General features: G+C 37.1%; 2 protein-coding genes across 10 annotated transcripts in view; one reads left to right on the top strand and one right to left on the bottom strand.

Moving 5' to 3' along the window:
- The first annotated feature begins 3,629 nt into the window (after window positions 1-3,629).
- On the top strand, window positions 3,630-8,356 carry LOC6035080 (beta-parvin). Its single transcript, XM_038248751.1, has 5 exons — window positions 3,630-3,822; window positions 4,251-4,612; window positions 7,186-7,370; window positions 7,430-7,785; window positions 7,847-8,356. Exons 1-5 carry the CDS (start codon window positions 3,702-3,704, stop codon window positions 7,921-7,923), a joined length of 1,101 nt encoding a protein of 366 aa, XP_038104679.1. The 5' UTR covers window positions 3,630-3,701; the 3' UTR covers window positions 7,924-8,356.
- A 6,648-nt stretch (window positions 8,357-15,004) lies between these two features.
- Window positions 15,005-19,721, bottom strand: part of LOC6035079 (tolloid-like protein 2) — a 331,983-nt gene continuing 327,266 nt past the window's right edge. For 8 of the 9 annotated variants that reach the window (XM_038256540.1, XM_038256514.1, XM_038256531.1 and 5 more), the window contains one exon: window positions 15,005-16,506. In XM_038256540.1, the coding sequence (XP_038112468.1) occupies window positions 16,283-16,506 (224 nt within the window). In that variant the 3' untranslated portion in view covers window positions 15,005-16,282. The remainder of the gene's footprint in view (window positions 16,507-19,721) is intronic. The other variant, XM_038256543.1, reaches the window with a different exon arrangement.

Below are 19,721 nucleotides of genomic sequence, written 5' to 3' on the forward strand. Positions count from 1 at the left end.
ATTCGCATTATTTAAAAAATCGTTCAAAAAAGTTCACACTATGCAACTATAACATTACAATGAAACTTACTGTAACAAAAATTGGAAAAAATGCGTTATGAGATTTCCAATAACAAAACCATAATATTTGCTGTATTCATGAAAGGTACAGTACTTTTATTGTTTCAATTTATAACATTTCCAATAACAAAACCATGAAATTTGCTGTAACCATGAAATCTACGATAACTTTATCGTCATTCCAATGAAGTTAAAAAAAATCAACCATAAACTTACCATAAATATTATAATATTTATTGTAACTTCATGGTTTTGACAATACAAATTATCATATAATTTTATTCGGGTAGGTTGTTAGGTAATGTTACAATACATTTTTACAAGGGTTTTTTTTTGTGGATCATAGTCATACCCTACCCCAAACTGTTCAATTCTTATTTTATGTGAACCGTACCACAAATTAATAAAATATGATTTTAAATGGTGAACTGCTTTACCGACACTTACCGACACCATTTGAAAAGGGAGGAGCCAAAAAATAAACTTTACAAATGTTCTGGGAACTATGGATTTAACGGGAATGGTAAGTATATGATTATTAATGGTGAGCGTTTTTTTTGTAATGTCCGGGATTTGTTACCGCTTGATGATGATGTCTCCTGTTGATTCTTCCGTGGTGCTGCCGCCTTATCTAATTGAGCTATCTCAGTTACATTACGTTTGGCGGTTTAAAATGCATTTTATTATGAAATGTGGCCTCAAAATTTATCATAAATATATCGTAACATGTATGGTAGAACCATACAAATAAATTATAGACCAATCACATGGCGAACAGTTATCGTTCTGATAATGGTCAATCAATTGATTAAATTATTTGGACTTATAAAAATTATCACGAAAATAAATTAGCTTTACATACAAACTATATGGCAAACAGGTATATCGTTCCATGAATTGTTGAACAATGGTTTGAATTGTTGGGACTTAGGAAAATTTTCGCTGAATTCAGGTATATCGTTCCATGAATTGTTGAACAATGGTTTGAATTGTTGGGACTTAGGAAAATTTTCGCTGAATTCAGGTATATCGTTCCATGAATTGTTGAACAATGGTTTGAATTGTTGGGACTTAGGAAAATTTTCGCTGAATTCAGGTATATCGTTCCATGAATTGTTGAACAATGGTTTGAATTGTTGGGACTTAGGAAATTTTTCGCTGAATTCAGGTATATCGTTCCATGAATTGTTAAAGTATTATTTGAATTATTCGGACTTAGGATTGTTTTTTGCTGTAGTTCAATTGGCTCAATCATACAATACCTGTTTCAAATAATCCTAAGCGTTTGGCGAACAGTTATATCGTTCCATGAATTGTTGTACAATTGTTTGGATTATTGGGACTTAAGAGTTTTTCGCTGAGCTTCAAGTTGGAAATACTACGTCGGCTATGGTACCCTTATGTTTTAACAATAGCTGTTCCGAAAAATCCTTACCATATGGCGAAAAGTTATATTTCTCCATGAATTGTTGAACAATTGTTTGAATCATCGGGACTTAAGAAAATTTTCGCTAAAATTCATTTTTGGCTCAATCATACAAAAACTGTTTGAAATAATACCAAACATATGAGGAATAATTATATCGTACCATTAATTGTTGTGCAATTGTTTCAATTATTAGGACTTAGGAAATTTAGGAAATTTTCCGCTTAGGTTTCTTTGACTAAATCATACCGAGTATCATAACTTTTATCATACCGGCTACAGTACTATTATGTTCTAACAATAGCTGTTTCGAACCATCCTAATCGTATGACGAATAGATACCGTTCATTAAATTGTAGGAAAAAAAATCAACCATTCGAATATGTCAAGATAAGTGTAACAATTCGGGAAATAGTACAATTTTAATTTTGTTATATGGTCGTGACATTATATCAACAATATCACAAATGGTAACCACACTGAAACTAAACTCATGATTGATTATATATGTACACTGCACATATCCAATCTTCAATGTAGCATAATAAAACCTATGACTCATCATATTAATCTCTATATGCTTAACAAATATTCTTTACAAGCAATTTTCTTAGATTTTATATGCGTATGCTTATAACCGAATTTTACTCATGCTCGATGAAAAATATTGCTTTGGCAAGTATGATTCGTGAGCTCCGCATATAACATCTATATGCGAGATACTATAGAATTTTGCAGTGTGCTTTTTACATGAAACTTATATGCAAGGTTCACAACATTTATGAATGTGTGCCAAAATGTGTACAAAATTGCATGCGCGTGTATGTCAACCAGCAGCAACAGCCGCGATTCATTTAGTCTTTTGTTAAACTGCGCGTGTGTCTCAAACTTGATTCTTCGCGGACCGAGATGGCAGACGGTTCCGGCACGAAGATGGTCCAGAGGGTCCAGTTCACCTATCAGAGCCTGTTTGGCCACATCGGTAAGTTCCGGCTGTATTCGACGATGCAGGGCGTGTGCTGTTCGAGGGTGTCCCGGATTTGCCACGTCGATTACTTTGATAGCAGCTTCGTGATCGTGGATGCTGACTGTGATTTCTTTTCAGAAAGTGGAGATGACTATCAACTTTACGCTGGTTCCGGGACTGCACAACAACGGTGGGCCGTGCAGATTGCATCCGAGGGTGGTGAACCGCATCGTCGGAGTGGTTCCGAACCAGGTTTGTAGAAGAGAAGTGTGTTTTGTGGTGATAACGATGCTAAAAGTGTTTTCCTTTTAGTACAGACAAGTACAATCTTCCAGGCTATCCACCGCTGCCGGTCAACCTTGACTCGAAAAAGATCGAGTGTTTGAAGATCTGAAGGACCACTTTAAGCAGCCGATGAGGTCAAGGACGCACGGTGTGCCGAAAACCGGGCTCAACCGGCCGGAAACAAAGAGCAACGAGGCAGCCGCTCGAGAAGACTCTACGCCCGGAATCGGTCACATTCGAAGCGATTTCCTCCAAGCAACAAACAGCTCTGTTCAAGGAACCGCCGAAGCACTCGAAGTCCTGCCATTGTAGCCTAATAAAAGTTAATAATTTGATCAAAACTTTTTTTATAATTGCGAAAGAAAAATAAAACCTCTGTTCAACATGAGAAGTAATCCATAGTAATAAAATGCATAACTATTAAAATACAATTGAAAATTAATTAAAAATCAAGAGTGTTTATCTTACATGCTATATGCGGGTGCATATCCTCAAATCATTCAATCTGTGAGCATTGCATATACTTTTAATGTGCCGAGAACATACATTTTATATGCAGTAGCATATTTCAATTTCTTATCCATTTATATGCAGTGCTCACACAGTTCATGTGCAACGCATATACCGGTCAAATGCAAAGGCATTCTGCAAAAAACTATATGCGAAACTAATAGCAGCAATCATGATATTTATTTCAGTGCATACCAGAAATAATTTTCTTATGATTTCGACAGTTTCACCTTTGGTATTTGATTATGCGGGTTATTTTTAGGACCCAATTAGAAAACATCAAGAAATGAGAGCAAAAATCCTGGCAGCACTGTAAGTGAGTGACCCTCCCCAGAAAACTGACAGCATGGACCAAAACAGAAACAAAACAAAAAAGTCAAACGTCAACTCAGGTGCAGTGCAGTCAAAAAGTCGTCGTCGCAACAGCAACAGCACCAGCAGCTACGCACCAGGATGAGCACCTTGAGCAGGCCCAAATCGCCGCGGACGCCCACTTCCGGCAAAAACTTTGACAAAGAGGAAAGCTTCTGGGACAAGATCGGCACGCTCGGCCGCAAGAAGCGCATCAAGGAGGGTGAGTTAATGGTCGCAGAATGTTTGTTCTCCGTGGGGCGTAACACCACTTGAAGTGACAGCTCTCGTGGAATTTCTTCCATTTATGGACATTTGAAAGTGAAAACAAAGTTCTGTGGGCCTGCTTCGATCCGGATGTGGGTACGAAGCGGAAAGGATTTGCGATTTTGGTGGACCGCTTCCGGTCAAAAAAGGGGAAATTAGAACCAGCTGGAACTGGTACGATCTCTTGGTTTGGCTTTTGTGTGTGGGTGAATCATTGTGGAGGTCGACCGTATTCAGGCGTGACGTCACCGTCGTTAAATATAAACAGGGCGATTCATTGAGCAACTTGAGAGTGATGTTCTGCTGGCTGCTCTATAGAACCAGATTTTTTTTTGAATTTAAATACGAGAAGGGATCATCTGATTATTATTTATTTCGTTTCAGTTCAGGAAGTACAACAAGAGGGCAAAATCGCCATCGATTCCCCGGGCAGCCCGAACGCACCCGTCATCCCCCCGGAGGACTACAACCTCGAGGACAACGAGTCCCGCTCGATCGTGCAGCAGGCTTCGCTCGAACATCCGCATTTTCGCGAGCTGTTACAGGTTCTGATTGACTGGATCAACGACGAGCTAGTTGAGGAGCGTATAATTGTCACCAACATCGAGGAGGATCTGTACGATGGGCAGGTGTTGCAAAAGCTGTTTGAAAAGCTCACCGGCCACAAGCTGAACGTAGCTGAGGTCACGCAGTCCGCCGAGGGCCAGCGGCAGAAGCTGGCGGTCGTGCTGAACGCCGTTAATCATGTGAGTTCGACAAAGAAAATTGTCCTAAGGGCTCTATTTCTGACGCAGTGTCAATCCAGAAAGACGAAAAGTGTTGCGCCTTACGTGACGATTCCCATTTAGATACTTGAAGTTCCCGTCCGTGTTTGGGAAGTGGTCTGCAACGCAAAAAAAAAAAATACTGTTGCGTACAAGTTTCAATACTACGTGCAGAGGGGCGGGGCTATGTCTCCATTCTAGGCCAATTTAAATCGGCTCGGTCAGTCCTGGGAAATCATTCTTCGGTTGCTCGTCGAGAAGTATACATCAACACGGCGCCTGGAGGCCTAAAAGCATACGGCCGAAAAGCAGATGACCAGGAACGAGAAGCAGCTCAAGCGGAGACAGGCCGGAATAACTGGGAGCATAGAGACACTTCGACCACAGGAATTGGCCACAAGCTGGAGTGGGCGGTGCCCTCAAAGCAGGGTGGCCACTCAAGTCGGGAAATCGCCAAAATCCGCGAAAATCGGGAAAAAGTTGGGAAATTGCGATTTTTTTGTTAAAAAATCGGGAATCCCAAGCATACTTGTCTGAAAATTATATCTCTTGAGTGATTTTAGAATTTGTTTTTCATGCATTTTTTCTAATTTCTCTCGCTAATTTCACTCAATTCTTTTTTAACAACGAATTTTAAATTTAAGGTTTTTTTTTACCTTTTTTTACCTATTTAAGACATTACATAAAAATGAAATACTAATAAATAAATTGGATATGGCAAGCATGTGACAGATTTTCTTAATATTTTGTTATGAACCAATTTTTTATGTTTTTTTTTGACTAAGTTTATCATAAAAACGTTACTTAATCCACCATTAGGTGGTTGGTGCCTTCCTCACATTTAGAGTGTAATGCTCGGAAATATCTGAGATCCGGCCTCTAAAAAGTTCATAAATAACACTTAAGTGCTTACAACTTTTGATAGGGTTGTCAGATCTTCAATCTTTTGAACTCGTTGAAAAGGTCTTTCGAACCCCCTTTTAAAAATGTATAACATGACGAGATTTCTTACAAAAACCACTCTTTTTACAATCTTCCAGACTTTTGTTCAAATCGTTTTTTAGCATAACTTTTGAAGTACTTAACTAAACTTTTTCATTTTCAATAGCGACTTATGGGACCCCAAGGCGGATCAAATGAGACCAAAACGGTCCAAATCGGGTCAGCCAGTGTCGAGATAACTCAGTGCAATTATTTTTTGATCAACATCCCACCACACACACAGACATTTGCTCAAAATTTGATTCTGAGTTGATATGTATACATGAAGGTGGGTCTAGGAGATCAAATTCAGAATTTCGTGATTTTATAGCCTTTCCTCAGTAAGGTGAGGAAGGCAAAAATACATTTAAACAGCAACAAAGCTAATGCAAAAATATGAAAAAAAAACTTAATATCAACGATTATGGCTGGCGTAAAGTTATGGTTCTGTTTCATCTTGTTACATTTCTTGAATATTTTATGCGTTAAATATGTTTTAAATGTAAATGTTAAACTTAATTAATTCGGCAATTTTAAATAATTTTTCCATATGTTTAATTTTCTTAAACTTTTTTGTGAGTTTGGGTAAATAACTAATAGATATTAACTACAAATAAAACTTTTCTGGTATCGGAAAGATTAAATAAAATCCATACATTTTTTGTTCTTAACAAAAAAAATATATAACTCGTTGAAAATATGCAAAGTATTGAAAAATAATTAAATTCTTGACATGTTGGTTTAATTTTTTACAAATATAATTGAAGGATTTGTCTCTTCAATCATTTCGCATGAAATTAGTGGTAAAAAATGGAGTGTTATCAATCCAGAATTTTCATAGAAAAGAATTAAAACATTTAAATGCGAACAACGTGATAAATCAACTAAAAACAATATTAAAATTTGCAAAATGAAAATGGAACCTGGTAAACGAATTCCTGGAAGTTTCAAATACTTTGAAATTATTCTAACTGTAAAGCGCTCTCCGAAAAAATAAGTCAATTATAAAACATTTAAAATTAAGTTATTTTTATGTTTATGCCATTCCCTTTTTCATTTCCAGTTAAAACATCTTATTGTTTGGCAATTTTTAAAATAAACGTTGAATTTATTGTTAAGCTGTCGGTTATTTCCTATAGACTGATTCTTTTTATTCTCTCTGAATCATGGTTCCATTTTTGAATTATTTGATTTTTTATTTTTACTAAAATTTAAAAAAAGAATGTTTTTATTCATTTATTTTTTCATAATTTTGTTCGATGGTTAAAATGATTTTTTTTTATAAAGAGTTCTAGTTAAAAAAATTACTTTTGATAAGAAATGCCTACAATTTCAAATTCTGGAAGTCGGGAATTTGAAAATAAGATTTGAGTGGTCTCCCTGCCTCAAGGACGTTCCGTTCGGGGACATTTACCGATTCATACGAGTTTGGGCAATATAGATGTACAATTTCATGGATACTGGATATAAAAGAGCTTTTGCAATTTTTTTTGTTATATTAGACATGTGTAACATAACCACCTGCACATTTTTTTGGGTTATTCTCGAATTGTAATGAATTTATTTACTTACAGACTCTGGGTTTCCATCACAACATCCCGAAATGGACCGTCGAGAGCATTCACACGAAGAACACCGTCTCGATCTTGCATCTGCTGGTGGCCCTTGTGCGTCACTTCCGGGCACCGATTCGCCTTCCGGAGAACGTGTCCGTCACGGTCGTGCTTGCGCAGAAAGTTAACGGAAAGCTCACGAGCCGGTAAGTTACTTGTATTGCTAACATAAATCACAAATATTAACCCAGCTCCCTTGACGCAGGTTCCTGAAAGAGCAAATCACCGAGCAGTACGACGACGTGGGCATGCGCTGCGAGCGGGACGCCTTCGACACGCTGTTCGATCACGCTCCGGAAAAGCTGGCCGTCGTCAAGAAGTCGCTAATCACGTTCGTCAACAAGCATCTCAACAAGTTGAACTTTGAGGCGGCCGACCTGGGGTCGGACTTTAAGGACGGAGTGTTTCTCTGCCTGCTGATGGGACTGCTGGGTGGATTCTTCGTGCCACTGCACGAGTTCCATCTGACACCGAAGGACACCGACCAGATGGTGCACAACGTGAGCTTCGCGTTCGAACTTATGATGGACCAGGGGCTTAAGCCGAAGGCGCGACCGGAAGGTACTCCGAGAACACTCAAATCAAATTTCATCACTACTAAACTGTCTCTTTCTCTAACTAGATATTGTCAACATGGACCTGAAGTCGACACTGCGCGTGCTTTACACGCTGTTCACAAAGTACCGCAACATTTCCTGAATCTCCGGGAATGTGGACAACCCTGGAAACGCTTTTCACTGCAGCTATCACTCCAAATTAAAACGAGCGGTAAATTGAATTGGTATTCTAGCGAAACGTAAAACGCACACAGTTTCGAAACGCATACGAACAATTTAGTATTAAAAAATCAACGTAATCAAGTGTCTTAACAGAATCAAACAAACAATAATCAAAACGATGATGCGAACAGTTAGTGGCTTAGCTCTTCCATTTAAAAGTGTCAGTGTTTTTCTGAACTCCCTTTTAGCCCTCTTCCCCCACAAACACTGGTTAGTCGACGTAGAGCAGAAGAGAAATATTTACTTATATTTAATGTTAATCGTTAGTGTCGTAGAAGTTGTTTTATGCAATTAACTTATGAATGTTTTACATAACTCAAAACAATAAACGGCAGAAAGTCTAACAAACAAAAGAGCCGGCCCTGATATTGACGAAAGAAATGTTCTCCCTTGTATTTCGTTTCAGGTGATCAACTTCAGAATGATAATCCAGGACCAAGAAAAGAAATCGACACCGGGTGCAGCTGAAGACGAAATCAAATAATCTCAGTAGTGTTTGCGCAAAACTTTGCAACTTGTGATGTGCTTAACAAATCTGCAAGTGAATCGTGATTTAGTTTTTTAACTTGAAAGAATGAAGATCATGAAGTGGTTGAGATTTAGTCGACTAACAGAGTGATAAAAGTGAAGTCCGTACTAGAAGTGCTGAGCCAACCAAACGGAGCAGGTCAACAAACAACGAACCAATCTTAAGAGAGCAATACCGGTCAAGATCCTTGCTGCCAGCGACACCATATTATAAGGTCAGTAAAAAAACTTCTTATTATTCCGATGATGCAAAGCTACTGCTACTTTTAATAGAGAATCTTTTGGAAATTTCGTTTTTAATCGTTTTTTAAGGAAGACATAGTAAAGGTAGATGAAACATGATTTTTAACTTTCGGAAAACCAACCTGGTTTTTAAAATATTTGGCAACATCTAAACAATCTAAAATTAGGCTTAATACTTTTTTTTTGCCATTTCGTTGCGCAAACACTCACTTTCCACAACACTTTTAGTGCAATAAAAAACATGTCTGGCAACAATGCCAATCGATTTGGGATTGTATGGAATTTGACAGTGCGCATTTGTCGAAAGTGCGTCGCATTGTTCTGAGGCTGGTTAGCCGTGTGTCTTTTTGATAAACACGCGCAATTACATTCAAGTATAGGACAACAAACGTTTCACTGAAACATTCCAATGCAAAAACTGGAATTGCAACAAGTTTTGTATTCAACTCGCTGCTAAACTTGATTTTTTCAGCGCTCGTATAGGTGTACAATTCTCGGATTAGTTTTCAAAAAGCCGTAAGAGCCATGGGTAAACAAAGTTCTTTTTGCATCAGTATTCGACCTACTTACGAAAAACCAATATCAAAAATGCTTGAGATTGTTCATCTACACGTCCTTCAAGTGCCCCAAACTAAAAATAAATGAAATTCTGTTTAATTTTGGAGAAAAACAAAACACATTGCCAGAGGTCACGGTGGCTCTTACGGCTTTTTGAAAACTCATCCGAGAATTCGTGTTGAAAAAGTCATCTTTTTGCAACTTTTTGCATAAACTACAATTTTTATTGTAATTTTTAGTACGCTTGGACAAGCAATTTTACATCAAAGTCCATTTGACTTATACCAATTTTCATTAAAAGGGTTACATATATGTAAATCGCCAAAAATGTCAGAGTTTGCTATGAGCATACATTTAAACTTTTGTTCAAACCTGTTTTATACATTTTCATCTATTAATAGAACAAATTTGAGGACATTTGGTTGCATCATTGCCGAGATGTAGCTTTTTTAAGTTAGCAGCCAGTTTCAGCCAGTTTGGTCAATCCCATCTCGAGATATCGTAAATCAACTCGGTGTTTTGAGAAAAAACGCTCATAAAGTTTAACAGTCTGCTTTACGCATGACAAATTTTGGGCTAACATCGTCTCTTACTCAGTTTAATCATGAAATATCTTCATGAAACTTTCAGGAGTGAATGAAAATCATCTTTTAAGTGGATTCATTAAATTTTATGTAACATAAAATTTTGTGATTTCTTGCATGTATGTAACCCCTTAAAACATGACTATTTCGACCTGAATTCGAATATGGACCTAAGATTCATGTTTATGGATCAAAATTATCCTTAGAATAAAGTTTCACAAAAAAAAAAAACAAACTAAGGGAGATCAAGCTTCAAGTGGTTTATGTTGGTTGATATGTAATTTTCTAAATCTGAATCTGCCCTTACACTGAAAATCGAAGTACCCCTCAAAGAGTTCTATCTAACCTTTATCTGTCAACGTATGATAGACAAACCCTTTTTGAGGGTTACTTCCACACTTTTTTGTTCAAGTTAACCGGTCGTCACCCTTTGAAAATGGTTACCACCGGTAAACTTGAAAAAAAGGTGGAAGTAACCCTCAAAAAGTGTTTGTCTACCGGGAGGTGCTGTGTCCTATCCCTCGCCTAGACCAGACCAAAATCCATGAGAAAGCTGTCAGATCAAATCTTTCAGACCAAGACTGTCAGACCAAAGAGCAAAAAGTAAACAATCTTGGTCTTCGACGACAAATCAAGAAAAGAAAATCTGAAAAAGAATGTTATTTTTCTAATTCAATAACTGGTTTTGGGCTGAAAAATTGGATGTACGGCAGAAAATAGTTAAACAGTACGGCGCCCTGTACACCGACAATTAAATAAACAGTTAAAAGCCGTGTACTTCCACTTTAATTTTTGATCGCGTTTTCGGTTTACACCTGAGCAATCTTGAAATTATTTATGCGGATTTGTGATTCCTCTCGTTCCATCATTAGAGTAGAGCGAATCCTCTAATGTTTGCATTTATTGCATCAAGTTCTAAGACTGTGACATTACCACTGCGCGCGAAATGAAAAGACGGTCGCGTTTGTCGAAAAAACACTTTTCTTTCTTTAAATCATTATCTTATATTTTCGTTAACTCACGTTATTGATTCTTAAAATTACAGTTTTCCTTTTTCTTTTCTTTTTTTTATTAATTAATATCAAAATGAGTTCTATACTCTTAACATTTTTTTCATTTTTTTACCATTTTTCCAGATGTTTTTCTTCTTTTTATTATTTTTGCTGTTATTTTATAATTTATGTAACAGTTTATTTTTATTATAACAAACAACATTAGGAATTATTTTACTTTTTTTTTATTTTCTGTTTAAATACCTCAATCATTCCAAGCGTCCTTTCGTCGTGTCGTTGACGTTGGCGCGCAGGTGTTTGTTTGAGCGAGCGCGCGCTTCATATCCCTCTTCTGGTATTGGTGTGTTCATCTGTCAAACTGCGCGCTTCTTGTTTGTTTGTTTATTAAAAAAAATGACTACTCGTTTACACATGTTTATGTTTTCATGCCTTTGCCGGAAAGGACCCTTGGAACAATCGGAACCTCGATCTGCCTTTTTTGTTTGGGTTTTGTTTTTGCCGCTTGTTTACTCTTCCTGTTTGTGTGTGTGTGAATGTTTGTGTTTGATGTGTGTGGGTGTGTCACTTTGAAAACACTAGGATTCCCGCAGGGAACGGTTCGGTTTCGGTTTCAGAGGGAGAGTTTCGGTTTTGCGATCGGAAAGTGTTTGTGTAGGTTAGGTTTAAATTCTGTTTTTTTTTGTTTAAATCTAAATGTAACTTAACTAAACAACTACCCTGTATCTGTGTGTGAGTGTGAGTGCGTGTTTTTTTTTACTTCTACATCGGTTTTATGTGTGTTTGTTGAGGGGGGTTAGAAACGAGTCGATTGCTTTTGCGTTTGTTTGTTGTACAGAAAGGTGTCCCCGCGGGGATCAGCAGGGTCTCTTGTAAAACATGTTTTATTTTTTCGCTAATTTCGAAACGGTTCAACTACCACTTATTTTTTTCTAGAGAGTTTGTTTTTTGATTAGGGGTCGATCGATGTAGGCTTTGAAATCCGCGTCCTCGATGCCATGGCTTGCTCTGCTCTGGCGCGGGAACGTTTCCGAACGTCATTTCGAGCTGTCCGTGGTATTTTTGTGTAGGGATGTATAAAAATTATTCATAATTTTCTAATTCTTTTTTTATTCTGGGAATGCTTCGAAATGCGCAAGCGGAAGTGTTCCCAGACCGCTTGTCATTGCGTGTTTACGTTTGTTTGTCTGCGTGTGTGTTTGTTACTGGTATCGTTCCGTCCGCTTTGTCTTTTCGTTTTTGTGGTTGTAATTCGTTTCCTTTTGTTTTGCTTAGTAAAATTTTCAATATGTATTCTTTAATATTTTTTATGTAGGCAGTGATTATCAATTTGCCGCACTTGGGCGCCATTTTTTTTCCTTTTGCTCTCGAGCATCGAGTTTGATTTCAAAGCCAGTTCGAGCGGCACTTCCCCCTTCAATCGCTCAGCACTTGCTTCTTTCCGTAAAGTTGTGTTGTCTGTGTGTGTTGTTCTCTTGTGTTCATTTCTGCCTGTGAGCCTGTGTCTGTGTGTTTTTGTTTACTTTTACTTTCGCTAAAAAACTGACATTTAAAACACAGAAATCCGCCCAAGCCGCTTGTGTTTGTGTTTTCGTTTTGTTTCCACCATGCTGTTACCTTCTGTTTACCCTTTTTGCTTTGTTATGTCAGTTCGTAGACAGGATTTCTGTTTTGACTTGCTACGCGTTCTCCAATCGGTTTAACAAACATTTAATCCTAAGGTTCCTTTAGTTTCGATTCTTTTTCCCTTTGTTTACACGCCTTTTCTCCGTGAATGCGTTCTTGCGTTACACCTTTGTGTGTTTGTGTGAGTGAGTTTTCGTTCCTATTGAGTTTGGGTGTGTGTGTGTGTGTACCAGATTATCTCGTGTGTGTGTGTGTACCAGATTAGATCTCGTTATGCCTCTAAAATACGTGTTTTTGTGTGTGTCGGTGATATTGTTTACTTTCGCTTCGCGATATGAGCCGTGCGCCTGAGTTGAGAAACATTTGCGAAGGGCGCTGGAAGTGATTTGTTTTGAAGCGTTGGAGACCAGCTCCGTCACATTACTTTGAACAACCCTGGACGCGTTCGCGTTCAGGGATGAGGAGGAAGAAGCTTGGGAAGAAGACGACCGCATCGCAAATGTTTCGCCACCCCCCTGCACGACGGGCTGTCAAACGCAATGACACCACCTGTCACAAGTGCTCAGACCGCGTTTGTTTGTTAAGAAACGGTTGCTGTGTTGTTTACATTTTATCCCTATGAAACCAATGACAGTTTTTTTTATTTCCAAATTTTGTTGAATTTTTGTGTTTGAAAACCGAAAAAGATCTGTCAACGAATTTGTATGGTTTGACGTTTGCTGGGGGAGTCGAAAAAATGTCAACACATCGTGCATTGAACAACAACCGAGAAAAGATTGACGTTTGAAGAAAACTCAATTTATAAGGGTCATTTTATTTGAAAAAATACCACAAAAGTGTAGCACAGTATCGTGGGAAGTGACCAAAGCTTACGTATCGCTAACAGATCAGGTCAGGGGACATCAACACAAAATCAATCAAAGAGAAGTTTGCGCTTAGTTGGATATTCTAGAAGGGTATTTTGCACCACAAAAGCACTGTTTATTTGATATTCTTAACAGGTTTTACAAACAAACAAACAAAGAAAATCGCACTTTTTGACAGTTTGCCTGCTTTGTTTGCGAGTTTGTTTGTTTCTTTGTCATAGTCTAATACCTGGTTTACTGATTATTCTTTGTGATTTTTATTTTGTTTGCTGCTAGACACTCACTCGTAAACATTGTAAACTAGTGCTTGTGTGTGTTGTTAAATTGTGACGTTTTCCCGTTACGTTACCTTTGCTTTCGTTTAAACCAAAACAGTCAAGGCCTGAGACGCCCGAAAAAAAACTCAAAGGTGACGTTTGACACGTTGCTGCTTGAAGGTGTTTGTGTTTTTCTTTTGTCTGTAAGGGGTGTGCATTGTCGTTTAACCCTTTTTGTTTGCTGCATAAATTGTTTAATTTAAAAACTTTTTATCAGACCTATTTGCGGAAGATTCGAGGGGAGTCGTGGTTCCCTTTGACGCGTTCTCTCCTTTTGTTTACCCTTTAGCTTAACCATGCCCGGATCTGATATTGAGTGGTGTGTTAGTGTGTTCTTTGTGTGTGTTTACTTCTGCTCGCGACCTTGTTTGCTGAGTTTTTGTATATGTACCTTTTTTGTTTTTGTTTTGTTTTTGCTTGCTTTTGTTTTACTATACTTGTGTATGTATGTGTGTTTACTTATTTTCTGGACGCTCACATTTTGCAATATATCTTGGTTAACCTCACGTTCCTGCTTCTGTTAAATTATAGTTTGTTTAGGTTCTTTACACATTTAATACATGATTAACTGTTATGTTTACTTGTTTCTGTTAGTGTTTCTTTACTCCTTATGTTCTGTTTCGTTTCTTTGTTTATTTTTTGCGCTTCGGTTGCCTCCAACCGGTTCACACACAGATTCCGCCAGACTCGCTTTGATTTCCGTTGTTGTTGTTGTGTTTTTGTTTATACAAAACTTGATTACCACTTACCTTCTGCCTTGCATCTGTCGCTGTTGAGTGTGTTTGTGTGCCATGCATTGCATTGTTTACCTTTTTCGTTTTGTTTATTTCATAAAGGGAAGATCATTTTAAGCGTAAACATGAGTTTGTGTGTGTGTTGTGATCATAATAATTGTGTGTTTGTGTGTTGTTTGCCGTTTTCGTTAGTATTTGTTGCGTAACATGAGAGTATAGGTAGTTTTTTTTGTTTATGAAATATGTATCAACCGATGAGTGGGATTGTTTGGTTTCATGTTTTTGTTTCGCTCTCGCGAGAGTTGCGCTCAAAAGAGAATATGAGAGAGATAGTGTGAGATTGCGTGAGAGCAGATGAGTTTTTATGTGTATTGGTGAAGTCAAACTGAATTTGATCGTTTAAAAAACGCTTGCTTTGGTTGAAATTGAGCTCTCGTGTTTCGCTCTCTCTCTCTCTTCGTTCTCTCACCTTCTCTCAAGTGTGTTTGTTTACTTATTAGTCGTGTTGTTTAGTCTACACATCGTTTTTTTCTTGTTTACTTTTTGTTTATCAATGTCTAATAACACTATGTCGTACAAATATATAAAAAACAACTTTCCTTTTTACCTTTTTGTTTATGTTACAAATTATTTGTGTTTTGTGTGTGTTTGTATCTACGACATTGTTCTCTCGTCATCTTTGCGCTCTGTTCTCTCTCTAACATCAATGTCCTGTGGCTATGCGTGTAAGTGTGTTTCCGTGTATTTGGAGTATGTGTCAGTGTAGTTGAATTGAAATATTTCCTAGTTTTTTTTGTTTGTTAATTTGGTTATTCGTTCACGATTTTCTTGTTTTTTGGATGTGTCGTTTTTGCCATTATTTCTACGTTTTTTCAATATTTTTTTTTATTAAAAAGGGGGTTTCATATAAAATGAACTTTACAAATAAAACAATTTTACCTCGCCTCTCGTGAATGCTCTTTGCATGTTTTTTTTTTGTTAATTGCCGTTAATAACTATGTTACAGTTACAGATTTTTTGTTTCCTTCCTGCATTTTGGAAAACCTAAACTAAAATATAATGTATTGCGATTGGTTGTGAAATCTTTGTTTTTACTTCTTTTTTTACTATACTTGCAATATCCATTTATCGTTTCATTTGTCCTCTTGGTATGAATTACTTGCTCTCGACAGTGTTGTTAATTCATAGTGTTGGATAAAAAATTTTACTTTACCTTGTTTTTCATTAATTAAAATATTTAATTTATCTAATGTTAGTTTTTGTTTATCCTTGTTTAATTATTGTTAATGCCTTGTTGCCATTTTCTTTCCTTGGATAAGAACAAAAGTGAAGAAGAAGTCGTTTACAAAGAGAGTATTGGTTTGCTGTTTGTTTACCTTCTTGTTGCCAGTCGTCGCGCATTGTTTATGCCCTAATAATAAATAACCTTCAAAGTGTCAACCGTGGCTGCCGTAGCCGGATGTTGTTGTTGTTGTTGTCGTGCCTGTTGTTGTTGTTGAATGTAGTAGTAGTACTCGTCAAAGTCGCAACTGTGAGCGCGCGACGGGTGGTTGAATCTGACAGCACCACCATCACCACCACCACTACTACCGCGACCGCCGCCGCCATTGTTGCTGTTGACGTGCCGCCGGTTGCCAACCGGCACGTTGCCCAGGCACAGCAGCGCCATCATCTTGGAGCAGTAGTCGTACGGGTAGTAGTAGTAGAACGAGCAGCAGTACCGACCGCGGTAAAAGTGCTGACAAAAGTGACAGATGCTGCACTGTCGGTAAAGCAGACGGTGGCGGCGACGCTTCGCTGGTTTCTCTCACCGCTATACACACTCGCCGTTGTCGTCGAAGCGGTCGCAACCGTTCACGAACAGGTCGTTGTCCAGGTCGTCCGTGTCGAGCAGGGTGTCGTTGATGCAGACGTGCGGCGGCACGCTGACGGGGGGCAGCGGCGCCGGCGGGATCTGCATCGGTTCGTTATTGATGCCGTGCAGGCTGCCCGAGAGGCTGCCACCGCCCTGCAGGTGGCGTCGGCTGGAACCCAAGCCTGAAAGAGGGGGAGCAGTGTTTGCGCAGGACGTTCAACGGAATTAGTCTGAGTCTACAAATCATCCAGCGTTACGGCATGTCTTTGACGTTATTATTGTTTACAGCGATAAAGCTTATTTTTCTGAGTGCAATGACCTTTTGTACGACCACAAAGAGTTTAAAAAAGATTTTTAAATCAATTTTGAAAAATTAACCTCGCGGTCCTTCTTGACAGAAAAGGTCCTACTTGACAGCTCGTTCCAAGGGGACCATAGTTGATCCATCGAAAAAATGTTGTCTTGTCAATTTTTTTTTGCATAAAAATGAAAAAAGTGATCAGAAATGGTTTTTAATCGTGTTTTTTACCGTTGTGCATAAAGATTGACATAGGGCTTTAGTACCCAATTCTTTAAGCAGTACAGACCATACAATTTTTCAAGAGTGATAGGATGTCTACCAAGTTAGAGCAACCTTAATAGTAAATTTAAGACTAAAGTGAACCCCTTCCCCAACCTAATTTGACAGTTCGGTGTAAGAATTCTTCAACTCTCAATATCGTTAATTATCCAATTCGTGAATACTTAACATTTTTGATTTAATTAATTTCCTAAAATTCCTAATATTCCTAAATTTCGAAAAATTCTTAAAATTCCTAAAAAAATTAAAATTACTCAAATAACATACATATTTAACATTTCTAAAATTTCTAAAACTCGTAGATTCCTAAAATTATTTAAATTCCACAAATCTCTCAAATTTCTTACATTCCTAAAATTCCTTAAATTCCAAAAAATCTTAAAAATTCCTACAATTTCAAAAAATCCTATTCGTGAAGACTTCCATCATTGTCATGATTTTTCGTTCAAAGATATAAATTTTGTGTCGCTTTCAATATTTTGACAAAATTCCTTCAACAAGTTGTTAAGAATAGTGCCCTACACATGCTGATTCCTTTTGGTAACGATTATCCCATTCCTTGTAAAGTTATGGAAATCGTCATTATTCAATGATTTCCAACTAGGACGTCAATGACTGTGCCACAAAATTATATAAATTTTGAAGCACAATTGATTTAGATCAAAAATTCCTTCAGTGGCTTCAAGAAGGCAACAACCGGCACATGCTGATTCCTTTTGGTGCTGAAATTCGTTAAATTGAATTTAATACAGAATATTTTATAGTGATGATCAATTTTCTTCGAAAATGATCAACGGCTGCACCTTAAATTTCATTAATTCCTGAAATTTCTAAAATTCATAAAATTAAAAAAATCTCTAAATTCGTTAAGTTCCTAAAATTTCTACAATTCTAAATAACTTTTTCAAAACAATCAATGCGCCATGGTTTTCCTATGTAAATAGGACCTTTTGAAAAAGTAAGCAAGAATTCATAAAATTCCAAAAAAAACTTCAAATTCATAAAATTCCAAAAAATCTTACAATTTATGAAATTCCAAGAAAATATCCAAACTCTTAAATATCTATAATTCTCAAAATTCCTAGCAAAGCAAAGTAATCCACTTTAACGACCCCCGGGTCTTTTGTGGTCTCTGTGGCAAGTTTCTGCTCATTTCTAGGCGTCCGTAGGTTATGTGTAGTGAGTCACCCAAAACCACTTTTACGAAAATGGAACGACGTTTCACCTCCTCATCCGATAGGAGGCCATGAGGGTAAGGCGGGAATCGATCCCGTGCTTCATAGCAACTCAGGGATCGGCAGCCGAAGCCGCTAACCACCGCGCCACAAGGCTCTCAAAATTCCTAAAATTCTTAAAATTTTGTAAGATTTCTAAGAATTCCTAATATTCCTACTATTCCAAAAATTCTTAAAAATCTTAAAATTCCTAAAATTTCTAGAATTTTTAAAATTCTAAAATTCCTTACATTCCTAACACTCCCAAAATTCTTAAATTTGTCAAAATTCCTAAAATTCTTGAAATTCTTAAAATTCCTTACATTCCTAAAATTTCTGAAATTTCAAAAATTCTTAAAATTTCTTAAAATTCTAAAATTTCCAAAATTTATGCAAACGACTCTTACGCCTGGGACTGAGCTAACGACCTAACCCTTTAGGTTAGACCTGGGCCAACATTTACTTCCCTATCCGACGGAAGGCGTGGTCTTCTAAAAAATCTTAATTTTTTTATAATTCGTAGAATTCCTAAAGTTCTTAAAATTCCTAAATTATATAATATAGCAAATATTCCTATAGCTCCCAAAATGCCTAAAATTAAAAAAAACTTTAAATTACAAATTCCTAAAATGCCTAAAATTACTTAAAATCTTAAAATTCCTAAAAATTCTAAAATTACAAACACTCCAAAAAATCATTACATTCCTAACACTCCTAAAAAAATTAAAATGCTGAAATTCCTAAAATCAGACTCCTGAAATTCCTTATTTTTTTTAAATTCCTGAAATACCTTAAATAATTTAAATTCCTTTAATTTCGAAAATTCATAGCATTCCAAAAATTCTCAAAATTTCTAAATTTCCAAAAAAAAATCCAAAATTTATAAAATTAGAAAATATGCTGATTCCAAAAATTCTTAACATTTCCAAAATTCAAAAAAAAAAAAATATTAAAATTTCGGGATAGCCGGGACCGTGGTGTAGGGGTAAGCGTGATTGCCTCTCACCCAGTCGGCCTGGGTTCGATCCCAAAAGGTCCCGGTGGCAAATTTTGAGACGAGATTTGTCTGACCACGCCTTCCGTCGGACAGGAAAGTAAATGTTGGCCCAGGTCTAACCTAAAGGTTTAGGTCGTTAGCTCAGCCCAAGGTGTAGGAGTCGTTTCCCGGGGTCCTGTCTCAGTGGAGTCGCTGGTAGGCAGTTGGACTAACAATCCAAAGATCGTCAGTTTGAATCCCGGGATGGATGGAAGCTTGGGTGTAAAAAGAGGTTTGCAATTGCCTCAACAATCAAGCCTTCGGACACATAGTTTCGGGTAGGAATCTCGCAATCGAGAACGCCAAGGCAATGCTGTAGAGCGAATAATTTTATTTGATTTGATTAAAATTCCTAAAGTTCTTAACATTCTTAAAATTTCTAAAATTCTTTAAAAAAAATAAAATTCGTACTTTGCTTAAAATTCCTAGAAATCAAAAAAAATCTTAAAACTCCTAAAATTTCTAAAAAAAAAATAAAACTTTCGAAATCAAAAAAAAAAAACATACATTCCTAACACTCCTAAAATTCCTTAAATTTTTAAAATTCCTAAAATTCTTAAAATTCTT

This window comes from Culex quinquefasciatus, chromosome 1, assembly GCF_015732765.1.
Source record: "Culex quinquefasciatus strain JHB chromosome 1, VPISU_Cqui_1.0_pri_paternal, whole genome shotgun sequence".
Lineage (NCBI taxonomy): Eukaryota > Metazoa > Arthropoda > Insecta > Diptera > Culicidae > Culex > Culex quinquefasciatus.

Bases quoted from the DNA above. Each gene is read 5' to 3' on its own strand.
- LOC6035080 (XM_038248751.1), top strand. From the start codon at position 3,702: ATGAGCACCTTGAGCAGGCCCAAATCGCCGCGGACGCCCACTTCCGGC. The intron at 7,371-7,429 runs GTAAGTTACTTG...CCCTTGACGCAG, and splicing joins AACGGAAAGCTCACGAGCCG to GTTCCTGAAAGAGCAAATCA. The intron at 7,786-7,846 runs GTACTCCGAGAA...TTCTCTAACTAG, and splicing joins GCCGAAGGCGCGACCGGAAG to ATATTGTCAACATGGACCTG.